At 33.6% G+C, this 19,974-nt stretch overlaps 1 protein-coding gene across 2 annotated transcripts in view; it reads left to right on the top strand.

Annotated features, from left to right (window-relative positions):
* LOC113175910 (lysine-specific demethylase 6A-like) overlaps positions 1-19,974 on the top strand; it is a 212,960-nt gene that overhangs the window by 52,988 nt on the left and 139,998 nt on the right. For both annotated transcript variants that reach the window (XM_077794197.1, XM_077794198.1), the window contains exons 5-6: positions 10,292-10,350; positions 11,737-11,857. In XM_077794197.1, the coding sequence (XP_077650323.1) occupies positions 10,292-10,350; positions 11,737-11,857 (180 nt within the window). The remainder of the gene's footprint in view (positions 1-10,291; positions 10,351-11,736; positions 11,858-19,974) is intronic.

The following is a 19,974-nucleotide window of genomic DNA, read 5'->3' as shown; positions in this document are numbered from 1 at the left end:
TCCTATCCTCTACTATCCCCCCTCCCCTCCCCTCCCATCTTCTCTCTCTACCCCATCTACTGTAATTCATTTCTCTCCCTTGATTTTTTTTTCTTTCCCCTTACATCCTCTTATATGTAATTTTGTATAACAATGAGGGTCACCTTCCATTCCATGCAATTTCCCTTCTCTCTCCCTTTCCCTCCCACCTCTCGTCCTTGTTTAATATTAATCTTTTTCTCATACTCTTCCTCCCTGCTCTGTTTTTATTGCTCTCCTTATATCAAAGACAAAAAATGAAATCTTCTTAAATCCAAAAAATACATAGATTTATTTTGATGTAGTATTATTTTCAACAAAACCTTGTATATATTTTTCATATATTTAAAATGTACTGTCACAGATTTAAAATGTACAGTTCAGTAGTGTTAATGTATTCACAGAGCTGTGCAACCAGTATTACTACAGTCAGTTTTAGGACATTTTCTTCATGTCATAATGAAACAATAGTCTTCTCTATTATTCCCTATTTTGTATCTTTCATACAAATAAAGTCCTATGTCTGGTGTTTTCTGATTGGCCTTTCTCAATTAGTATAATATTTTTAAGGTTTATCCATGTTGTAGCATGTATCAATATTCTATTAAAATTAGAGATTTTAGTTGGAATAATTTTGCAAAAATCATATATGCAAGGAATTTGATTTCAATCCAGATTCCCCCTCCTACCCCTTACCTCTTCCTTCCCTCTTCTTCCTCTACTATATTGTATTCCTTTTGCTTTTTATTTTTGATTGGTACTTTGTACATACACCTAAAAGTGAAATTCCCTGTGGTATATTTTTATAAGCATATAATGTGATTTTGATAAATTCATTTTTTATTTCCTTCTCTTTCCTGTCCTTTCTCCCTTTCTCTTGATCTTCTACTCCAGTGGTCTTCCATATATATATTTATGATATCCAGCCCTCACCACCTTTCCCCAATTTTGCTCCAGATTCCCCATATGAGAGAAAACATTTAACCCTTGATTCTCTGAGCCTAATTTAGTTCCACTTAGCATGATGTTCTCTATTCTATTTCTATTCATTCATTGGTAAATGTCATAAATTCTGTCCCTCTTTATAGCTGAATAAATCCTATTATGTGTATATACAACATTTTTTTATCCATTCATGTACTGACAGGCATCTGGACTGGCTTTTGTGAATTGTGCTGCTGTAATATTCTGATTTGAGTTCTTTTACCAATAAGTTAAAATTGCATCATATGGTAGTTCCAGTCTTTTTTTTTTAATATATATTTTTTGATGGATTTTATTGTCTTTATAATAAGGATCAAACCCAGTGCCTCACGCATGCCAGGCTAGTACGCCACCACTGAGCCACAACCCCAGCTCCAGGCTTAGTCTTTTGAGAAAGCCCCATTAATGCTTTCCAAATTGGTGGCACTAATTTGCTGTCACACCAACAATGTCTGTTTTTTCCCAACATCCTTGCCAGCATGTATTATTGTGTATGTTCTTGATAATTCTATTCTGACTAGAGTGAAATGAAATCTTAGTGTAGTTTGGTTTGCATTTCCTTGATTGCTAAAGGTGTTGAACATTTTTTAAATACATTTATTGGCCCTTTCAGTTTCTTTTCATGAAAAATTTCTATTTAGAACTTTTTTTGCCCATTTATTAATTGGTCCTTTATGGGGTTTTTTGGTGTCAAGTTTTTTTTGTATATTTTGGATATTAATCGCTAATCATAGGATTAGCTAGCCACAATTTTGTCTTGGTTCCTTTGCTGTGCAGAAGTCTTTTAGGTTGGTGGCCTTCTACTTAATGGTTCTTGGTTTTATTTTGTGGACTTTAAGAGTCTTATTGAGGAAGTTGGTGCCTGCACCTAGAATAGGAGTGTTGACCCTGTGATTTCTTTTAGTAATTGCAAGGTTTCTAATCTAATTTCTAAGTCTTTAATTCATTCTAATTTGACTTTTGTGCAAGGTGAAAGATGGGGATCTAATTCCATTTTTGTACATTAAAAATATCCAGTTTTTCCCAGCACTATTTGTTAAAAAGATTCTTTTATTCAATTTTATTTTTGGTCCCCTTGCAATAAGTATCAGAAACTATAAGTATGTGGGTTTATCTCTATGCATTCTATTCTGTTCCACTGGTTTTCACATCTATTTTGATGCCATACCATTCTGGTTTTAATATGATATTTTGTGGTATAATTTCAGATCAGATATTATAATGCTTGTTGCATCACTCTTTTTGTTCTGAATTGCTTTGGCTATTCTGGAATTCTTCATATGAATTTTAAGGTTGTTTTTGACTAGGTCTGTTAAGAATGTCATTGGGATTTTGATGGACATTATATGAATGTATATATTGCTCTTGGTATTATGGCCATTTTCACAAAATTAATGTTGTCTCATCCACGTTTATGGAATGGCTTTCTGTCTTCTAAGGGGAGTCTTCGATTTTTTCTTCTGTGTTACGTAATTTTCATTAGAGATCTTTCAACTTCTTGGGTAGATTAATTCCCAAGTATTTTATTTATTCATTTTTTGGGAGAGTTATTGTACTGTGGATGGGTTTCTCATGTCTTTCAAGCCAGAGTTGCTATTTAATTTCCTTCTCTCTCTAGCGCGTTCTCTCTCTCTCTCTCTCTCTCTCTCTCTCTCTCTCTCTCTCTCTCTCATTGTCTTATTCTATTTTTAATTTATTTTTCAGTTGTCATTGGACCTTTATTTTATTTATTTTTATGAGGTGCTGACAAGGGGCTCAGAAGTTCACAGTCTGCAGAAGTTCACATAAAAGCAGATTTTCTTTCACTGTTCTAGGCAAGTTAACCCTTCAAGGACTGCCGCAGTCTGGCTGGGCACAATTCAGGAGCCACTTGTCAAAAGAAACGAACTTTGTTTTTAGAACACACACACCACACCACACAGCTCCTCAGGAAAAACCCTCAGAGCCCAACTGCCACCACTGGCTTCCCACAAGCCTCTCCACCTCCTCCACTCCTCCTGCTCTTGAGGCTGATTGGCTGGGTCATGTGGGCAGAGCCAAAAAAAGTCCCCCAGTGAGCAGCTCTGTGGTCTGAAAGGGAGGGGAAACAACCCAATGGGCATCACCACAGAGGAGCCAATCAGTTAGTATCTAGAAGTTTGCTGGGGCCACAGTGAGCCAATCATCAGCTGGCAGCTGGAAGTTTGCTGGGGCCCCTTCGGCTGTGGCTCTCAACAAAGGACAGCACTGAGAAGGGGAGATCTTCACCCGAGCCCCGCTCCCTCAGCTGTTGCTATAAAGCCCAAATTGGTGACTTCTCTTATGTTAGAAATGTTGATATCTCTGTGAATTAAAATTGCATCATATGGTAGTTCCAGTCTTTTTTTTTTTTAATATATATTTTTGATGGATTTTATTGTCTTTATAATAAGGATCAAACCCAGTGCCTCACGCTGAAGCTCCAGCTCAAGGCCAGAGACCTTGTTTACACATTTCTACAAACTACTATACTGGATATATATATTTGTGAAAAACTGGTAAGGAGGTGTCCAGAATTTGGAGTGCTGATTTCTTCTCAGCCAGTGGCCAAGAAAAATAGGGCACTCTACTGCTCACCTAGCACTTGCAAGGCCCTGGGTTCGACCCTCAACACTACATTAAACATAAATAAATAAAGGTATTATATCCAACTACAACTAAAAATATCTTTTTAAAAAGTTTATTCTAATTTATGGTTGTTGATTAGAATGTTGGTTTACTTTTTAAAAATCTATTTTTATTTTTTAGTTGGACACAATACCTTTATTTTTGTGGCTTTATATGTGGTGCTGAGAATCGAACTCAGGGCCTCACACGCAAGAGACAAACGCTTTACTGCCAAACCACAACCCCGGCCCCCTTGATTTACTTTAATTTAATATATTATTGATACAGTGTGGCTTGGAATTCTTATATCTTTCCCTTTGTGTTTATTGTTTTGCTTTTCTTGCCTTCTGTGTAAATCTGAAACTTTTTGCTGTTTTGTTGAGCTCTCAGCTTTTGTTCCTGGTTTGTTTTGTTTGGTAATGTCATAGATTAAAATTTTCAGCCTAGGCACTATTAACATGTGGGGCATGTTAGAAATTTAGCAGCATCCCTAACTTCAACCTTCAAAATGCTGGAATTACCACCCATCTTCAAATGTGACAATTAAAAATGTCTCTAGCTGGGCCCAGTGTTGTCAATCCTGTAATGTCCATGGAAAGCCGATGTTGGAAGATCACTAGTTTTGAGGCCAGTCTGGGCAACTCATTGAGAACGTTTCACAAAATAAAAAGCTTGGGAGGCTGAGACAGGAGGACCATGAGTTCAGAGACAGCTTCGGCAGCAATGAGGTGCTAAGCAACTCAGTGAGACCTTGTCTCTAAATAAAATACAAAATAGGGCTGGCTCAGTAGTTGAGTCCCTAAGTTCAATCCCTGGCACCTAAATAAATAAATAAATAAATAAATAAATAAATAGGGGTAAAACTCAGGGATGTTCACCCTGGATTCAATTTCTAATACCATAAAAATAAAAAAGAAAGGAAGGAAGGAGGGAAGGATAAGAAGGAAGGGAATGAATAAGACAAAAATATCTCCAAACATTATGTCCCTGGTGGAAAACTCTTCTATGATTGAGACTCACTGTTTTATATTATTTCACTGTGCATATTTCAGATATTATACTGAATATTAAAAATTATTTCTTAATTTTCTGTTTAAACACTTTTAAGCAATAAGATTTTATTTTATTTCCTGTTCCCTCAGGACTCGCTGGACTGTAGGAAGATTGCTTTTTGGCAAAGAAAGCACTGGGGAAACTGCTAGTGGGCTACTTTTGTAGAATTATTCTCTTAAGCTCAAGTATTCCCACCTCATCTGTTTGTCCTCTACCAGTAGCATGTCATCCTGTGGGGATTCATGTAGATCAAGGCTGTTCCACTCAGCCTGGAGGTGAAAAAAGAGCAGAAAGGAAGACACCATCACGCTACAATCCCTTTGGCAGGCATATTCCACCACCTACCAATAGCATGAAGGTGGGGACTAAGTCTTAAACACATTGGCCTTTAGAGAACATTACATATACAAATAATATTACTTAGCAGTATGTTTGTTGTGATATTGAGGTAGACAGGCATGTTACCCAAGGAACAATGGGTCTGGCTTATGGGTTTCTGGTAGTGGTGGCTGAATTAATGCTATTTCAGACTGTGGAAAAGTCCACAGGGTGATAGAACTGTAGATAAGTTGCTGGGTGGTTTGACTGCTACTTGAGCAGGGTCTTCCTTCTTAAAACAGCCTTCGAAACATCTTGGATTTCACTGGGATTTTGAAAGCTCCCATAAAAACACTTTTTATTTTTTTCTGTAAATGGTTGCCAGGTTATTGTTACTTTAGGATTATTTGTCCCCATATATTATCAGAGTTATTTTGGGCCTATATTTTCTCCTGCAAGTAATAGGTAGTTTGCTGAGGAATGTAACATATCCTGTCCCATTAAGCCAGCAGACTGCAGGTAAATTGCTTCTTGGAATATAAGAAGGTCAGCATAGTGGGCCCAGTTTATAAAATTATTCGTATCTTAACCTTATGTTTCCACTGTCCTCATCTATTTGTCCCCTAATATTATTCCTCTCATTTTGTACCCCCTCCTCTACTCCTCTGGTCTTTTATTTCTTGTTAGTCTACTTTTAGTTTTCATTAGATCTTCCCATTCCCTGCCATCCCATCCAATTTTAACCTCCTTCTTCCTTTTAAAATTCCAACTATGAAAGAAAACACAATCTTTGACTTTCAGAATTCGGCTTATTTTGCTTTGCCTAATGCTTTCAAATTCTTCTTTGATTTTAGTGTAAAATGGTAATAATAGATTGAGTTGAGTAATGTTCTTTTTGGGGAAAAGAGTTTATAAAAGAGTGGTACTTATACTTTAAATGATTGCTATAGCATTTATCTCTCAAGCCATTTGTGCTAGAATTTTCTTTGGAGAGGTAATTTAGTCTCTCCAGTTGTTGCAGATTTATTCAGATTATTGATTTCTATTTATGTTAATTTTGGTAATTTATGTCTTCCTGGGGATTAATTAATCTCATTTAGGTTATTTATTGACATATAGTTGTTCATAGTAATGCTTTACAATCTCTTTTATTTCTGGGTTGATATTGGTATTGTCCTCTATTTTGAAATTTTGGTTTAATTGATTTTTCTGTTTTCTATACCTTATTGAGTTGTTGTTGTTACTATTATTATTATTATTATTTGGTACTGGGGATGGAACCCAGGGGCACTCAATCACTGAGTCACATCCAGCACTATTTTGTATTTTATTTAGAGATAGGCTCCCACTAAGTTGCTAAGTACCTCCCCATTGCTGAGACTGGCTTTGAACTCAAGATCCTCTTCTTTCAGCCTCCCTAGCTTGGATTACAGATAAAACTCAGCACCTTGCTTGAGTTATTTGTTTTCCTACATATTTCATTTTTTTCCTTGCTTTGGTTTAGTTTGTTTTTTTAATTTAAAATTTATTTCTGTCAGTGTTTTAATGTGGTTAATTAGGATAATCTTGTGTTTCTTCCTTCTAGGAACTCATATTTCTGGCTCTAAGTTGTCCTTGTAGTATTGATATAGGTGCTTCCATCAATCTTGGTAGGTTGTGTTTTTGTTTTCTTTCTTATCATAGTACTTTCTGATTTTTCTTTTGTTCTTTGATCTACTGGAAATTTGTAATATGTGCATATTTTTCACATATTTGTGATTTTTCTCTTCTGTGATTACAAATGTGTTCCATTGTGATTGTAAGAGATAGTTGTTCTGAATTTAATAGTTTGAAACAATTGAGTCTTGTTTTATGGGCTATTATATAGTCTATCCTCCCAAAAAATGTTTTTGTGAACTTGAAAAGAATGTGTATTCTGTTGCTGAGAGGCATGCCTGTGCATTCTGTCAGGTCTGTTTGGCTTACCGTATTTTCGATCTTCTATGTTTATAATGCTTTTTTATTTATTGTTCTATGCATGAACAATATAGCATTTGGGAAGAGTTTGTGAGAGTTAGTAGTAGTAGTGGTGGTGCTAATTCTTAATTTTTTATATACATACATATATATATATATATATATATATATTCATCAGTGAAGTTATGTGGAAGTATTCATTACTGTTGATTGTCAAATTCACATTGTAGTTTTGTAAGTTCTATTATTTTGAAGGTATTTAAGCAATCAGTGAAACTATATGTCATTGCATATTCATCCTCTTCATTTTTGTGTTTTTTTCAGATTTCCATTTTGCATTTTCACAAAATTGTGAATTTCTCATATATGACCCAGTGTGTTCCATTATGACTGGAAAGCAGAACATTGTCTGATAGAGAGTAATGGTTGTTCCTTTCTTTGCTCCATCGTATTCCTAGGGTGTATTTGTGTGTGTGTGTGTGCATGCACATTCTTTTTATATTTTGTTTAAACCTTAGTATTTGGTTAGAAAAGTAAAATATTTAAATTACTATACTTTTTGCCTTTTGATTACAGATAACAGGCTTTTTCTCTCTTATTCTCTTACCACTGTCCATCCTTCCATGGCCTGGCTTGAAATCTTTTGCAGGGCTCTTAACAGACATAAGAGAATCTAGGGAATTCAACTGAGTGTCATATCTTGAGTCTTAAGGTGCTTGGACTGTTCCACTTTAAATTCTGGCTATAAGTTGTCCTTGTAGTATTGTTATAGGTGCTTCCATCAATCTTGGTAGGTTGTGTTTTTGTTGTTGGCTTGACTGTTCTTAAACTAATTTCTATAAAAATGGTATTTCCTTCTATATCTAATGATAACTAGCTTTCTGTTTACCATGTGAGATGAAGTTTTTTGTAAGAAATTAAGCTAGTTGGTTTTATAAAATGTTTTTATTATTATAAATATTAACTTATTACTTGTATAAATTAATTGATTTAAGAAAAATATTAAGTGAAGTATAATAATCTGATTTTTGGATATTTAAAATGTGTTAGAATTATAGTTTTAAAAGTTTGAAAGATAGAATTGGAAGAGAGAAGATATTCTAGGCAAAAACATATTGGGAAGCAGAGACATAACATATAATTTGTATTTTTAAAGAAATAATAAACTAGTATGACAAAGAATTGCAAATATTATGTGGGTTACCCTATATTTTTATAACATAGTTAGTGTTTAAGTATGTACTGACAACTACCTGCTATAATTTTCCAAAGGTAATTATTTGTTAAAGAATTTGTGGATTATACACGCTTATGATTTATTTTAATGAATTAACATTAGTTTAAATGATGTTAACTTAATGACCTAATTTATCCATGAGTATACATGTTTCCTGTGGAAAAAGGTACTTCCTCGGGCCATCACCTTTTTAAGAATAATCTCTTGACAATTGAAATAGTGACATTTATTGGATCATCATTGTTCTCTAAGCGGAATAATTGTTTTATTTTTAATGTTTTTTAATTTTTATTTTTAAAATAAATTTTTTATTTTAATTTTTTACTTTAAATTCAATTTAAATTATTTAAAAATAAAATATTTGTGTATTAAACCCTATTGGTACTTTGCCCATATCCCTTTGTTATTTTTTCATATCCCTTTGTTATTGCTTTATGAACATTGAGCACTTAAGAACTGTCTTTGGCAGGCAGCTACTATAGGATAATTAGCCTCACCTCCTCTTCCTTTAAGGAAATATCAAAGATGGTTGTCACCTCTGGGGATGAGTACTCTAGCTTTCCAACCGTACATGAGGGTCTCTGAGTAGAATTCCATACTGTCACACAAAATCCCCAGACTAACTATAACAGGATAACTCAGTAATGAACTCTTTTGGGGCTCACTTCCTTCACTGTCTGATAAAAATACTATCCTGATTTACTCTTAAAAATATTTATAACTAGAAATCAAGACAAAAGTTTAAAAAGTTGTCATAGTAGGAACTAAATAAAAATTTACATTTAATGTTTCAATGAATGGCTTGACTATATTTGGAATTGTGGAATTTTTCTTTCATTTGGTCTTAAAGTCACTTTGTGAAGAGTAACTGCATGGTCTAGCCTTGCTGTAATAGTAGTAGTCCAGGGAAGGTACTTGTAGATGCTTATATTGTGCCATTTACAGAATATTTGTTTTTTTCCAATGGCTAGCCTGTTGCATAGGTTTATGACTCATGACCAGGTAACTCTGTCACAGTAAAATTGTTTTTACTGGTTAGGTACTTCTGGCTTTTTTCACCTGTGTGAAGTTTATTTCTACCAAGATAGTTGTTCTCTAGGAGAGCTTTGATCAAGAGAGAGTTAGGCTTGGGCTTATAAGTCAAGTGAGAGACAGGAGGCCACATGAAATAACAGAAGCAGCTTATTATTTACTGATTCCGGAGAAAAGAAGGCATCATATTTTTCAGGGCAAATAGGAAGAAGGGAACAATCTGACACATGTACTTAACCAACCGGTGAACGTCAAGTGAGAGCCAGTGAAAGTGAAGAAACTATGGGCCAAAGTCTGTTGGGTATCAGACCTTGCCCAAGATGGTTGCTTCAGGAGAGATCTAGGTTACAGAAAATAGGCAGGAATTCTGAAATGTCATATGTAAACTGAGAGGTTTTCATACATAACGTGTAAAATTATGTGGTTTAAGAGAAAATCCGGTGAATCAGCTAGGTTCTATCTAGCTGTCCTTTAGGGAAGTGATCACCAGGATCAAGATGAGAGGAGATGGAACACTGGGAACTGTATCATTGGTGGCTAAGTCCTATATGAGAAAGTTATAAAGTGGATGGGGTAGTGCAGTATAAAATTATTAATAATTTAGTTCAGTAAATCTATATATGGACTGTAAACAGTTATTGATATTAAAAAAAATCCATTAGCTATGTGACTTTTGGGAGTTAATTTGTTTTTAATTGTAAAATAACATTAACATTTAATAATATTGAAAAGAAACTTGATTTCAACTTGAAAAGTAGAGATAAACAGAGAAAGGTGTAGACAATAGAAAAGTACAATCTGAAGATTTTCTTATTCCTGAATGTCTCTTTTGGATTTCTTTCAGAGAGTTCTATTTTTTTTTTATTATTATTGTTGTTAGAATGGGTTAATTGAAAAGAAATCAAAATACTTTCCCAGTTGCATGACTTTGGCGTTATATGTTTGATTCAGTGTTGTTTTTAAGCATATTGTAGTATGTGATAAAATATTCAGAATTTAAATCATCCAATGTACTTTAAATATATAGTAGATATAAAACTTTTAATACAAGTTCCTTTGCTTTTTCAGAATGCTGCCTTTTTATATGGTCTTGGTTTGGTCTACTTCTATTACAATGCATTTCATTGGTAAGTTGACTTATTCCAGGATTTTCAAATAAATTGTAGTATGTGTAGTAACACAAAATATTTTAATATCCATAAGAATTGTTTCAGAAGAATCATTTTTACCTTTCTTCCAACTGCTTATATAGATAGGAACATTGGCCAATAACTGGTTACTAAATGATAAATTCTTGGTGGCAACCTGGTTATAAACTTTCAATATCCTACTGGTAATAACAATTCAGCATTGAGGATTAACTATGAGTATAATCAATTGAGGATTAACTATGATCCTACTTTCTGCCTTTTAGAGTTGTAAGAGTTCAAAGGAAAATAAATTGGAGCCTCGCTTGGTGGCGCACACCTGTAATCCTAGTGGCTCAGAAGGTTGAGGCAGGAGGATCTCAACTTCAAAGCCAGCCTCAGCAACAGTGAGGCAAAGAACAATTCGGTGTGATCCTGTCTCTAAATACAAAATAGGACTGGTGGTCAAGTGGTCAAGTGCTCCTGAGTTTAGTCCTGGGTATCAAAAGAAAAGAAAAGAAATCAGTTTATGACCAAGAATTGCAAACCTGTTATGTAGGCTATATATATCCTGTATTATTAGTAACAGTTCTTAAATATGTACTGACAACTGTTTGATATAGTGTACCAAAGGTAAATATTTAACTCAGGAAGCTTCTACTGTCTTCTTTCCCTATTTGGAGAGTCATTTATTATGTCAGCTCTGGAATTTTGTTAAGAATTTGTGGATTATCAATGCTTATGATTTTTCCCATGAATTAACATTGTTTTACGTGATATTACATTTTTATGTGGTTAGCTATATTTAAAACCAAGAATAGTTTGGGACCACTTTCAGGTTTCTGATGATTCTTAAAAGATCCTATTTATAGAATTCACAATTCTGAACATTTAACAATAGGAGATCTTAGTTTTAATGTTTAATTTTGAGATAAGGAAAATGGGATGTATTAGTTTTTATTTAGACAACAGGAATCCTATGTTGGGTGGCTGGAGCAGTCAACCCTGTTCTGTATCATACCTACTTAAAATACCCTCCAGGTGGATTATAAATGAAAACATAAAAAGCCCCCTCCTCCAAAATCTTCTATAAGTATAGTTATATGGAACAACAGAACTAATACCCTCGCTGTCTCACCTTTTCAAGAATTTTCCATTGTCCCTTTCTGTTGCACTGAAAATTTTATGGAACTTTTTAAGTATTGTCAAATAATTGGAAAAAATTAAGTAGAAATTGTCCTGAGCTTCCCATTTTCTAAAATTTTTTAGTACTTATTTATAATTATTTTTATAAAATTGATAATGTCCATTAAAATTAGGCAGCCACCATGTTTTCTTTATTATACATATTAAAAACTTAATTTCTTGTATTTGTATTTTTTTCAGGGCAATTAAAGCATTTCAGGATGTGCTTTACGTTGACCCCAGCTTTTGTCGAGCTAAGGAAATTCATTTACGACTTGGGCTTATGTTCAAAGTGAACACAGATTATGAATCCAGTTTAAAGGTAGGTGATATGAGATTTTCCAGAGATAAAATATTTTTTATGACTGTTTATATGTGTATAAAAAGTGTTAGAGTTTATGGTAGCACTATAAAAATTTAGAGAATTTAGGATATGAACTAAAAGATAAGAAAGGGTGGGTTTTGGGATATAAAAATTCTAAGACTTGCAAAGTAACTTTTAGTATGTTAAGATTCTTAATCTAATATCTAGTAATAATATACTAATTTTTGTTTTCAAGTTTAAATAAGTTTGTGATCAGGAGATGGTTGCCAGGTATGGGTTTCATTTCAGCCTAAACATTATTTTCTTCTAAATAATTGCCACCATTGAGAAGAGAATGAATTGATTAGTGATTCTGTATTAATCATTCATCTTTAATTTCTATAGGTCTTATTAGGAAGCTACATTCCTTTAACAGTGGCACAAATATGACAGCAAATTTATATAACAGAATTTTCTCTGTGAGGCCTTTAGACTGCCAATTGATGAATGTGAAATTATTAGAAAGAAATACTACATTATTGTTCAAATATGTTAATTCTATCAAAAGTTTGATTTCTCAAAAAAAAAATTTATTTTCTTGGTTTATGCCATGTTTTTATCTTACATTACAAGGCATTTTATGGAAATAGAACTTCCCTGAAGACAAATTTATTGCTTTTGGAAATAGCTTCTGAAGAAAAAGCATGTTTTGTAAAAGTATGACTATTAAGAATGTTTGGCCTTTTCCAGGTGTAGATCTTTTGTAGATTATCTTGATTTTAAAGATAGCATGTATATGTTTCTTTATTTAGTAAGATATACTTTGTACTCAGTAACATGAAAATGCCTAATAAATTTTTTTGATATTCCAATACAAATTTATTTTAAATATTTTTATTAACATATATAGAATTGTACGTATTCAGGGGGTTCAGTGTACTTTAATACATACATGTAGAATGCACTAATGAAATTCACTCACTATCTTCCCACCATACTTGCACTCTATTTCCCAGTCTCTAGTAAGCACAGTTCTATTTTTGGTTGATTTTATTTTTTTATTTATATTTTAAAGCTTGTACATTTAAGGGAAAGCATAAGCACTTGTTTTTCTATTTTATTTTACTTGACATAATGTCTTTCAGTTCCGTATATTTTGCCTCAAATGAGAATATTTCATTCTTCTTTATGGCTGATTAATATTTTATTACATATAATATCACATTTTCTTTTTAGCCACGTTTCTATTGATGGATATATACACTAATTCCATAACTTACCTTATAAATTCCTAAATAAATACTTTAAAAAAAACTGTGTGGGTTGTCTGTTCTGAACCATTCTGAAGTCCAGTGATTTGTTAGAAGGACTCAGATAACTCATGTTACAGTTTTGAGATATATATTTTAATTTAAAGCTTTATGGTTACACATAGTATCTGGGTTTATCCTACAAACCCATACATGCATGAATTTGATTTCAGTTTATGATCCCCTTTCCCTCTTCCTTTTCCTTCTTGTCCTACTTCCCCTTACCTATTCTTTTTCCTCTCCTCTGTTTTCTTTCACTCCTCTACTTATATTTGATTAGTTCTTTCTATCTATGAATAAAGATGAAGTTCCCTATGGTACATTTGTTTATGAATATAACATGATTTTTAAGAATGCATTCTGTACTGCCTCCTCATACCAGTCTGTCTATTCTCTCTTGCCATCTCCTTAGATAAGCCTTTCTATATTGTTGATCTGATTTTTATGTGGTTCTATCCTTCCTTCCCCCTTTCTATATTTTACTGTAGCTTCTACATATGAGAGAAAACATATAACCTTTGCGTTTTGGGGCTTGGCTTATTTCACTTAGTATGATTTTCTCCATTTCCATCCATTTTCTGGCAAATGCTGTAGAACTGCATTGTGTGATGTATATCGCATCCATCTACACATCACACAATAGATGGATGAATAAGAAATTGTGTTATACATGTGAATATGTATGTGCACATATGTATATATCACAATTCTTAATTCACTTATCTATTGACAAACATCTGGGTTGGTCCCATAATTTAGCTATTGTGAATTTTGCTGCTGTATACATTGGGATGACTATATTGCTATAGTGTGCCAATTCTAGATCTTCTGAGAAAAAATATCAGGGAGTAGGATAGCTGAGTCATATGGTGGTTCTAACTCTATTTTTTGAGGAATTCCATACCGTTTTTTAGAGTGTTATACTAGTTTGCAGTCCCACGAAAATGTTCAGTTGTATCTTTCCCCCCACAATCTCCCAGTATTTATTGTTGTTTGCATTCTTGATCATTGCCACTCTGACTGAAGTAAGATGAAATCTTTGTGTAGTTTTGATTTGCATTTTCCTGGTTGCTAGAGATACTGGCTAAATGTTTGTTACAGATTATGTATGTCCTACAAACCAGAGAATGTTTATTGCCTGGCTCATCACAAGTGTTATACTTGAAGAAGCTATGAATCCATTTTCTTCTTTGGACTTAAACTCTTTCTTTGCAGTCATTGACAGGATAACTTGGTCTCATATGAGCATAGTTTCACCTTGGTCTCATATGAGAACAGTTGGACTTTCTTGTTAGGTAAGAAATTTCTTGCCCTCTACTCCCATTTCTTTTCTTTGCTCTTTTTTTCCTTGCTACTCAAGTTGTATTTCATATTTTCATCTTTATTAGTATTATTTTCAGGTGTGAAATTATCACCTTAAAAACTTTACTCCATCATTGGAAGAGGGTCCTGAGGAGTTCATGGAAATGTGTTGGGACAGTTTTACCAATGGTCAGTCATTGCTCTTATTACATTACCTTTTGTGCCTAGTATTTAGGCCCTATTAATCACGAGGGTTCAGCCTGGGTTACTCAGAAGTTGCTTTTTTTGTTGTTATTGTTGTTGTTTTGCATTTTGAAGATTCAGAAGTTCATGGACATATCCAGCATTCCAAGGTTAATGGGTGTTTGTCTTTTGAAATCTAGTATCTTTCTTTTTTCTGTATTCCCAATTGCTGTCTCTTGATTAGATGCTTTATAGTACAAATAAAAAAATTATTTTAAAGTTTATGTATGCTGTGTGTGTATGTGTGATTTATACAGTTTATATATACACATATGCATAAAAAAAGAATGTCTAGAAAAGCAAAATTAAAACGTAGGCATATCATTGTCTAATTTTTATTATCGGATATATTTGATATAAAGTTTAATTTTGATTGTCAAATATAAATAATATTAAATAAATGTACTTCGAACATTATAAGTAGAAAAAGAGAATTGAAAAGTTTATAAAGTGTGCATTGAAAGTCTTTGCTTAGCCAACAAACAGGATCATTATTTCTGCACAGATTTTTCTTTCCCTCTGCAATTTTAATCATCAGTGCTGATCACATAAGGCAGTTTATCCAAATCTTTATAGTTCATTACAAAAATATAGAGAAACCAGCATGCACACAAACTACACACAAATAGGCTAATGGCAACGAGGAAGAGATTGTGAAACATTTAAGTTTAAGATAAGCAAGTGGCTCTGTGTGTGAATCCAAATGCAGTTTTTAGTAACCAGTTCCATTTTATTCTATACAATAATAATTAAATTTAAACTACCATACAATGAAGAAAATGAATTCAGGGTCTCTTTTGGTCTACTAAATATTCTTTTGATGGGAATAGAATTTAAAACTATATCAAGTTTATTAGTGTTAAGTGAAAATTTTTACATTTGTGAAATATCCCTAACCCTAATCCTAACTCTGACCCTAACCCTAACCCTATATGATTTACTTCTAAATTATATAATCAAAACAAATGGACATCAGAGAAAAAAGTAGCTTTGGTAATCTGGTTTTGAAGAATTATGAGAAAATGTTTCCTAATCATGAAATACTTATTATTTGTGGATAAAATGGTATCACTAGAACTTTCCTCATTGTATAATAGCAAGTTTATGATAGTATTTATAGTATGGTCATTCTTGTATCATGGGAAATTGATTCTAGGACTCCCTGCAAATACCAAAATGACAAAATACTTGTTATAACCTTATTGAGGTTTGAAAATGAGGTATTCCTCAAAAGCTCTTGTGTTAATGCAAGATTGTTTGGAGGTAAAGTGACTGGATTGCAAGAGCCATAACCTAATTAGTCCATCTTTGTTTGAAAGATCTGAGTTGAATAAATACTGTGAGTGGAGAAATATGACTAACCTGATAGTGAGATTCAGAAGAATTTGGAGCTGGCTTGAGGGAGGAATTTGGAAAAATTTAGAGAATTTAAATTCTCAAAAGTGTTTAGAATGTTGCAAGCAGTCCTTAATGAATGATACTGGTGAAAGCTCAGAGGTCAAGAATACCAATAGGAATGGTTTTTGCACTCATGAGGTTTTGGAGGGAAATGAAAGTACTCTTGAGAATTGGACTAGGGACCTTTCATATTATATAATATATAATAGCAAAGAGCTTTTCTACATTTTGCCCATTTCCTAAGACTTGATGTGAAGCTGAACTTAAAAGTGGTGAACTTAAAAAAAAAAAAGTGATGGACTTTAGGAAATTTAAAAGTAGCTCAGCATTCAGTGACATGTGGCAGCTTTTTAGCAGGTATACTATAAGAATCAGGAGTAGAAAGCAGAATTGAAGGATTTTAAAAACTTGTAGTTTGGCCAGGAAAGTGCATGTAAAATTAAGTTATGGTTGTTCAGGAGATATCAATAACTTAGGATATTTTAAGGACTTTTTATAAAGACAGTAGGAAAGGGGGCTTGAAAGCGTTCAGGAAATTGCAGGACTACATACATTGCAAATTTAGGGGTGTAAAAGGGAAAGTTCCTTTCAGTAAAAACCATAGAATTGCTTTACATACATACAGGGACCTAGGAAGTGCTTTACTCAGTTCAGCTACCTAGACACTACCAAGAGTCTGCTGCAGTAGTCATTTCAGGGGACTCAGCTACTGCTTGAGCTGGCAGCAGACCTTGGCAGCATCTACATAGTGCTGGTTCTGCAGAAATGTAGGATGGTAGAGTTAAAGGTCTTGGAGGCTTCATCTGAAGTCTTAGGGAAGACTTTAGAGGCCAGGAAAAGTATAATCAAGTTTGAAAACCTCCTGGGTGCCCTGAAGAGGAGATTCCTGAAGCTGTGAAAATGAAGTTGAAGCTGTAATGGAAATTTCAGGAATTAAGAGATCAGTAATGTGGATTGTCTGCCAAGAAAAGCTTTTGGCTAAGAGAGGCTGAGTGTACTACAATAGCAAAAGGAGTGGGGAAATTCATTTGGAAATAAAATCTCAAAACGTGTGTACTAGATGCTGTGTGAGGAGTTATGGGTGACGCACCAGGACCTGATTACTTGACTGGTAAAAGGGTTTGAGTCTTTTTTTTGGCCCCATCCCTTCTTTCTTTGGTTCTCTTCCTCTCCTTGGAATGGGAGTGTTTATTCTGTGCTACTGTATAACTTAGTCTTGATTTTCACAGGGGTTTCCACCTAAGAGTTTTCCTTGAGTGTTAGCTAAGACTTTGGAATTGCACTTTTGGACAATGCTGAAATTTAAGACTTTGGGACTCTTGCTTATGGACCAAATGAATTTACATTGTGGGATGGATATGAGATTTTGGAGGTCAGGGACAAGATGTTATGTCTTAGATATTGAGTGTTCCCCAAAAAGCTTGTGTTACTGTTGGAGTGTTTGGAAGTGCAGTGATTTGATTTAGATCTGTAACATCTACAATTCATTCTAGATGAAATGGACTGATTGGATGTTAACTGTAGGCAAGTAGGGCAAAACTATACAAGGTGGGTCACTAGTATAGTGCTCTAGATGGGTACATTCTGCCCTGTGACCCGATTCTGCCTCTCTTTGAGCTCCCTGACACTGCTATGAGCTCAGAACTTTCCTGCCTTAGGGCGTTCCCCCATGAAGTACTACCTTTTTTGGGCCCAGAACAATTCCCTTATGTGGAATGAGACCTCCTAATAAACTTAACTTTCTGAAGTTGTTCGTGTGTAGTATTTTGTTTATAGTATTACCAAAATTGACTAAAACATACAAACATTTTTTTCTTATTGATTATCTTTAGTTTACTTGTAGTACTTAATGCAGTGAACAGCACATCTCAAATATTTGGGGTGAAAATACCGTCTGTATTAATACATATAGATTTATTTTTACCCCATTATTGGATTTTGATATATGTAACGTTCTGGAAGTGATTCTGCCTGCATAGTGAGGGTGATTAAACAATGTAAATGTGATTTAATAGTTGTTGCATTCAATTGTTTATGGAAAAATTACAGAAAAAAAGGTGTGTATGTTCAATTCAGGCAGCTTTTTATTTCAGAATAATTTTGGTTTCCTGCTGGTTAAATCTGGATTTAGAGAGTGGTGATTGTATTTCATAATAAAGATAATAATCTTGAATTTAACCTGTTAGCGATTTTATAATTCATCAGTAATTATATTGTTCATTTGGTAGTTGGTGGAAATTTTAAATTCTTTTTTTTGTAGTAAGATTTATTTGATAGAGAAAGCATGTTTTGATTTACATTCTGAAGTAAGGTCATTCGGAAGACTGTATGATTTTAAGTTTGAGAGAATTTAATGAACCCCTATCTCCAGCATCCCTAAAATCCCCAGTTCCCCATCCACTTACAAAATTGCTTGATTTTCTTTGTTTTGGAATTCCTCATATGTTCATATATGATTATTTAGTTTGTCTGTTATTTGACCTTTCTTTTTTAAAATTATTTATTTTTTAGTTGTAATTGGACACAATACCTTTATTTATTTTTATGTGGTGCTGAGGATTGAACCCAGGGTGCGCACATGCTAGGCAAGTGCTCTACTGCTGAGCCACAACTCCAGCCCTATTATTTGACCTTTCAAAAAATTAATTAATGAACAGTAAATTTTTTTTTTATTGTTGGTCGTTCAAAACATTACATAGTTCTTAATACATCATATTTCACAATTTGATTCTGAACAGTAAATTTTTCCCAGTGCTGCACCATTGTGTCTGGCTTACTTCCCATTTTGAGTATCTGAATTTTCAGTAAAATTAGTTTTGGTTGAATTCTGCTAAATAGGTATGAAATTATGTTATTAAATACTGGAAGACATCGCAAACTATTTTGTAAACTTATTATAATCTTAGTTACTTGGTACAAATATGTTAACTCCTAAAAGTTTTGTAGATAAATTTTAATTACCATATTTGCATGGCGATGTATGAATTAGCTCATTTTTATAATTATATTAGTATGATGATTGATAATTCACTGAATTTTCAGTTTTCTCAACATCAATTTGTAATTATTTATTTGTTCCTAACTTATTTTGTAACTTAAAGGTAAGCATTTTTGTTTACTTCCCTTTTTGTGTGTATAGGGGTACCAGGGATTGAACAGAGGGGCACTGAACTGCTGAGACACATCCCCAACCCTTCTTTGTACTTTATTTAGAGACAGAGTCTCACTGAGTTGCTTAGAGCCTTGCTTTTTGCTGAGGCTAGCTTTGATCCTCTTGTCTCAGCCTGCCAAACCCCTGAATTACAGGCGTGCTGCACCACTGTGCCTGGCGTACTTCCCATTTTGAGAATGGAATTTTCAGTAAAATTAGTTTTAGTTGAATTCTGCTAAATAAGTATGAAATTATGTTATTGAATACTGGAATACATCGCAAACTGTTTTGTATTTTGTAAGGACATTAAGGCATCTTGATGGACATGATAGATAAATAAGTATCTATTTATAAGAAATACAAATTTGAAATACAAATAGAATGATAATTTTAATAAATTGATCATTTTTTTTCTTTCCCTTCCCTTATTTTTGGAGAACTAGAAAAGTTTCTCTTTATTATTAGTTGTTCAAAACATTACAAAGCTCTTGACATATCATATTTCATAAATTTGTTTCAAGTGGGTTATGAACTCCCATTTTTACCATGTATACAGATTGCAGAATCACATCCGTTACACATCCATGTTTATACATATTGCCATACTAGTGACTGTTGTATTCTGCTGCCTTTCCTAACCTCTTCTATCCCCCCTCCCCTCCCATCTTCTCTCTCTCTACCCTATCTACTGTAATTCATTTCTCTCTTTTTTTCCCCCTTTCCTCTCACCT

The sequence above is a fragment of the Urocitellus parryii genome, chromosome Y, assembly GCF_045843805.1.
Source record: "Urocitellus parryii isolate mUroPar1 chromosome Y, mUroPar1.hap1, whole genome shotgun sequence".
In the NCBI taxonomy this organism is placed as follows: domain Eukaryota; kingdom Metazoa; phylum Chordata; class Mammalia; order Rodentia; family Sciuridae; genus Urocitellus; species Urocitellus parryii.
This window is presented reverse-complemented; position numbering and strand designations above follow the sequence as displayed.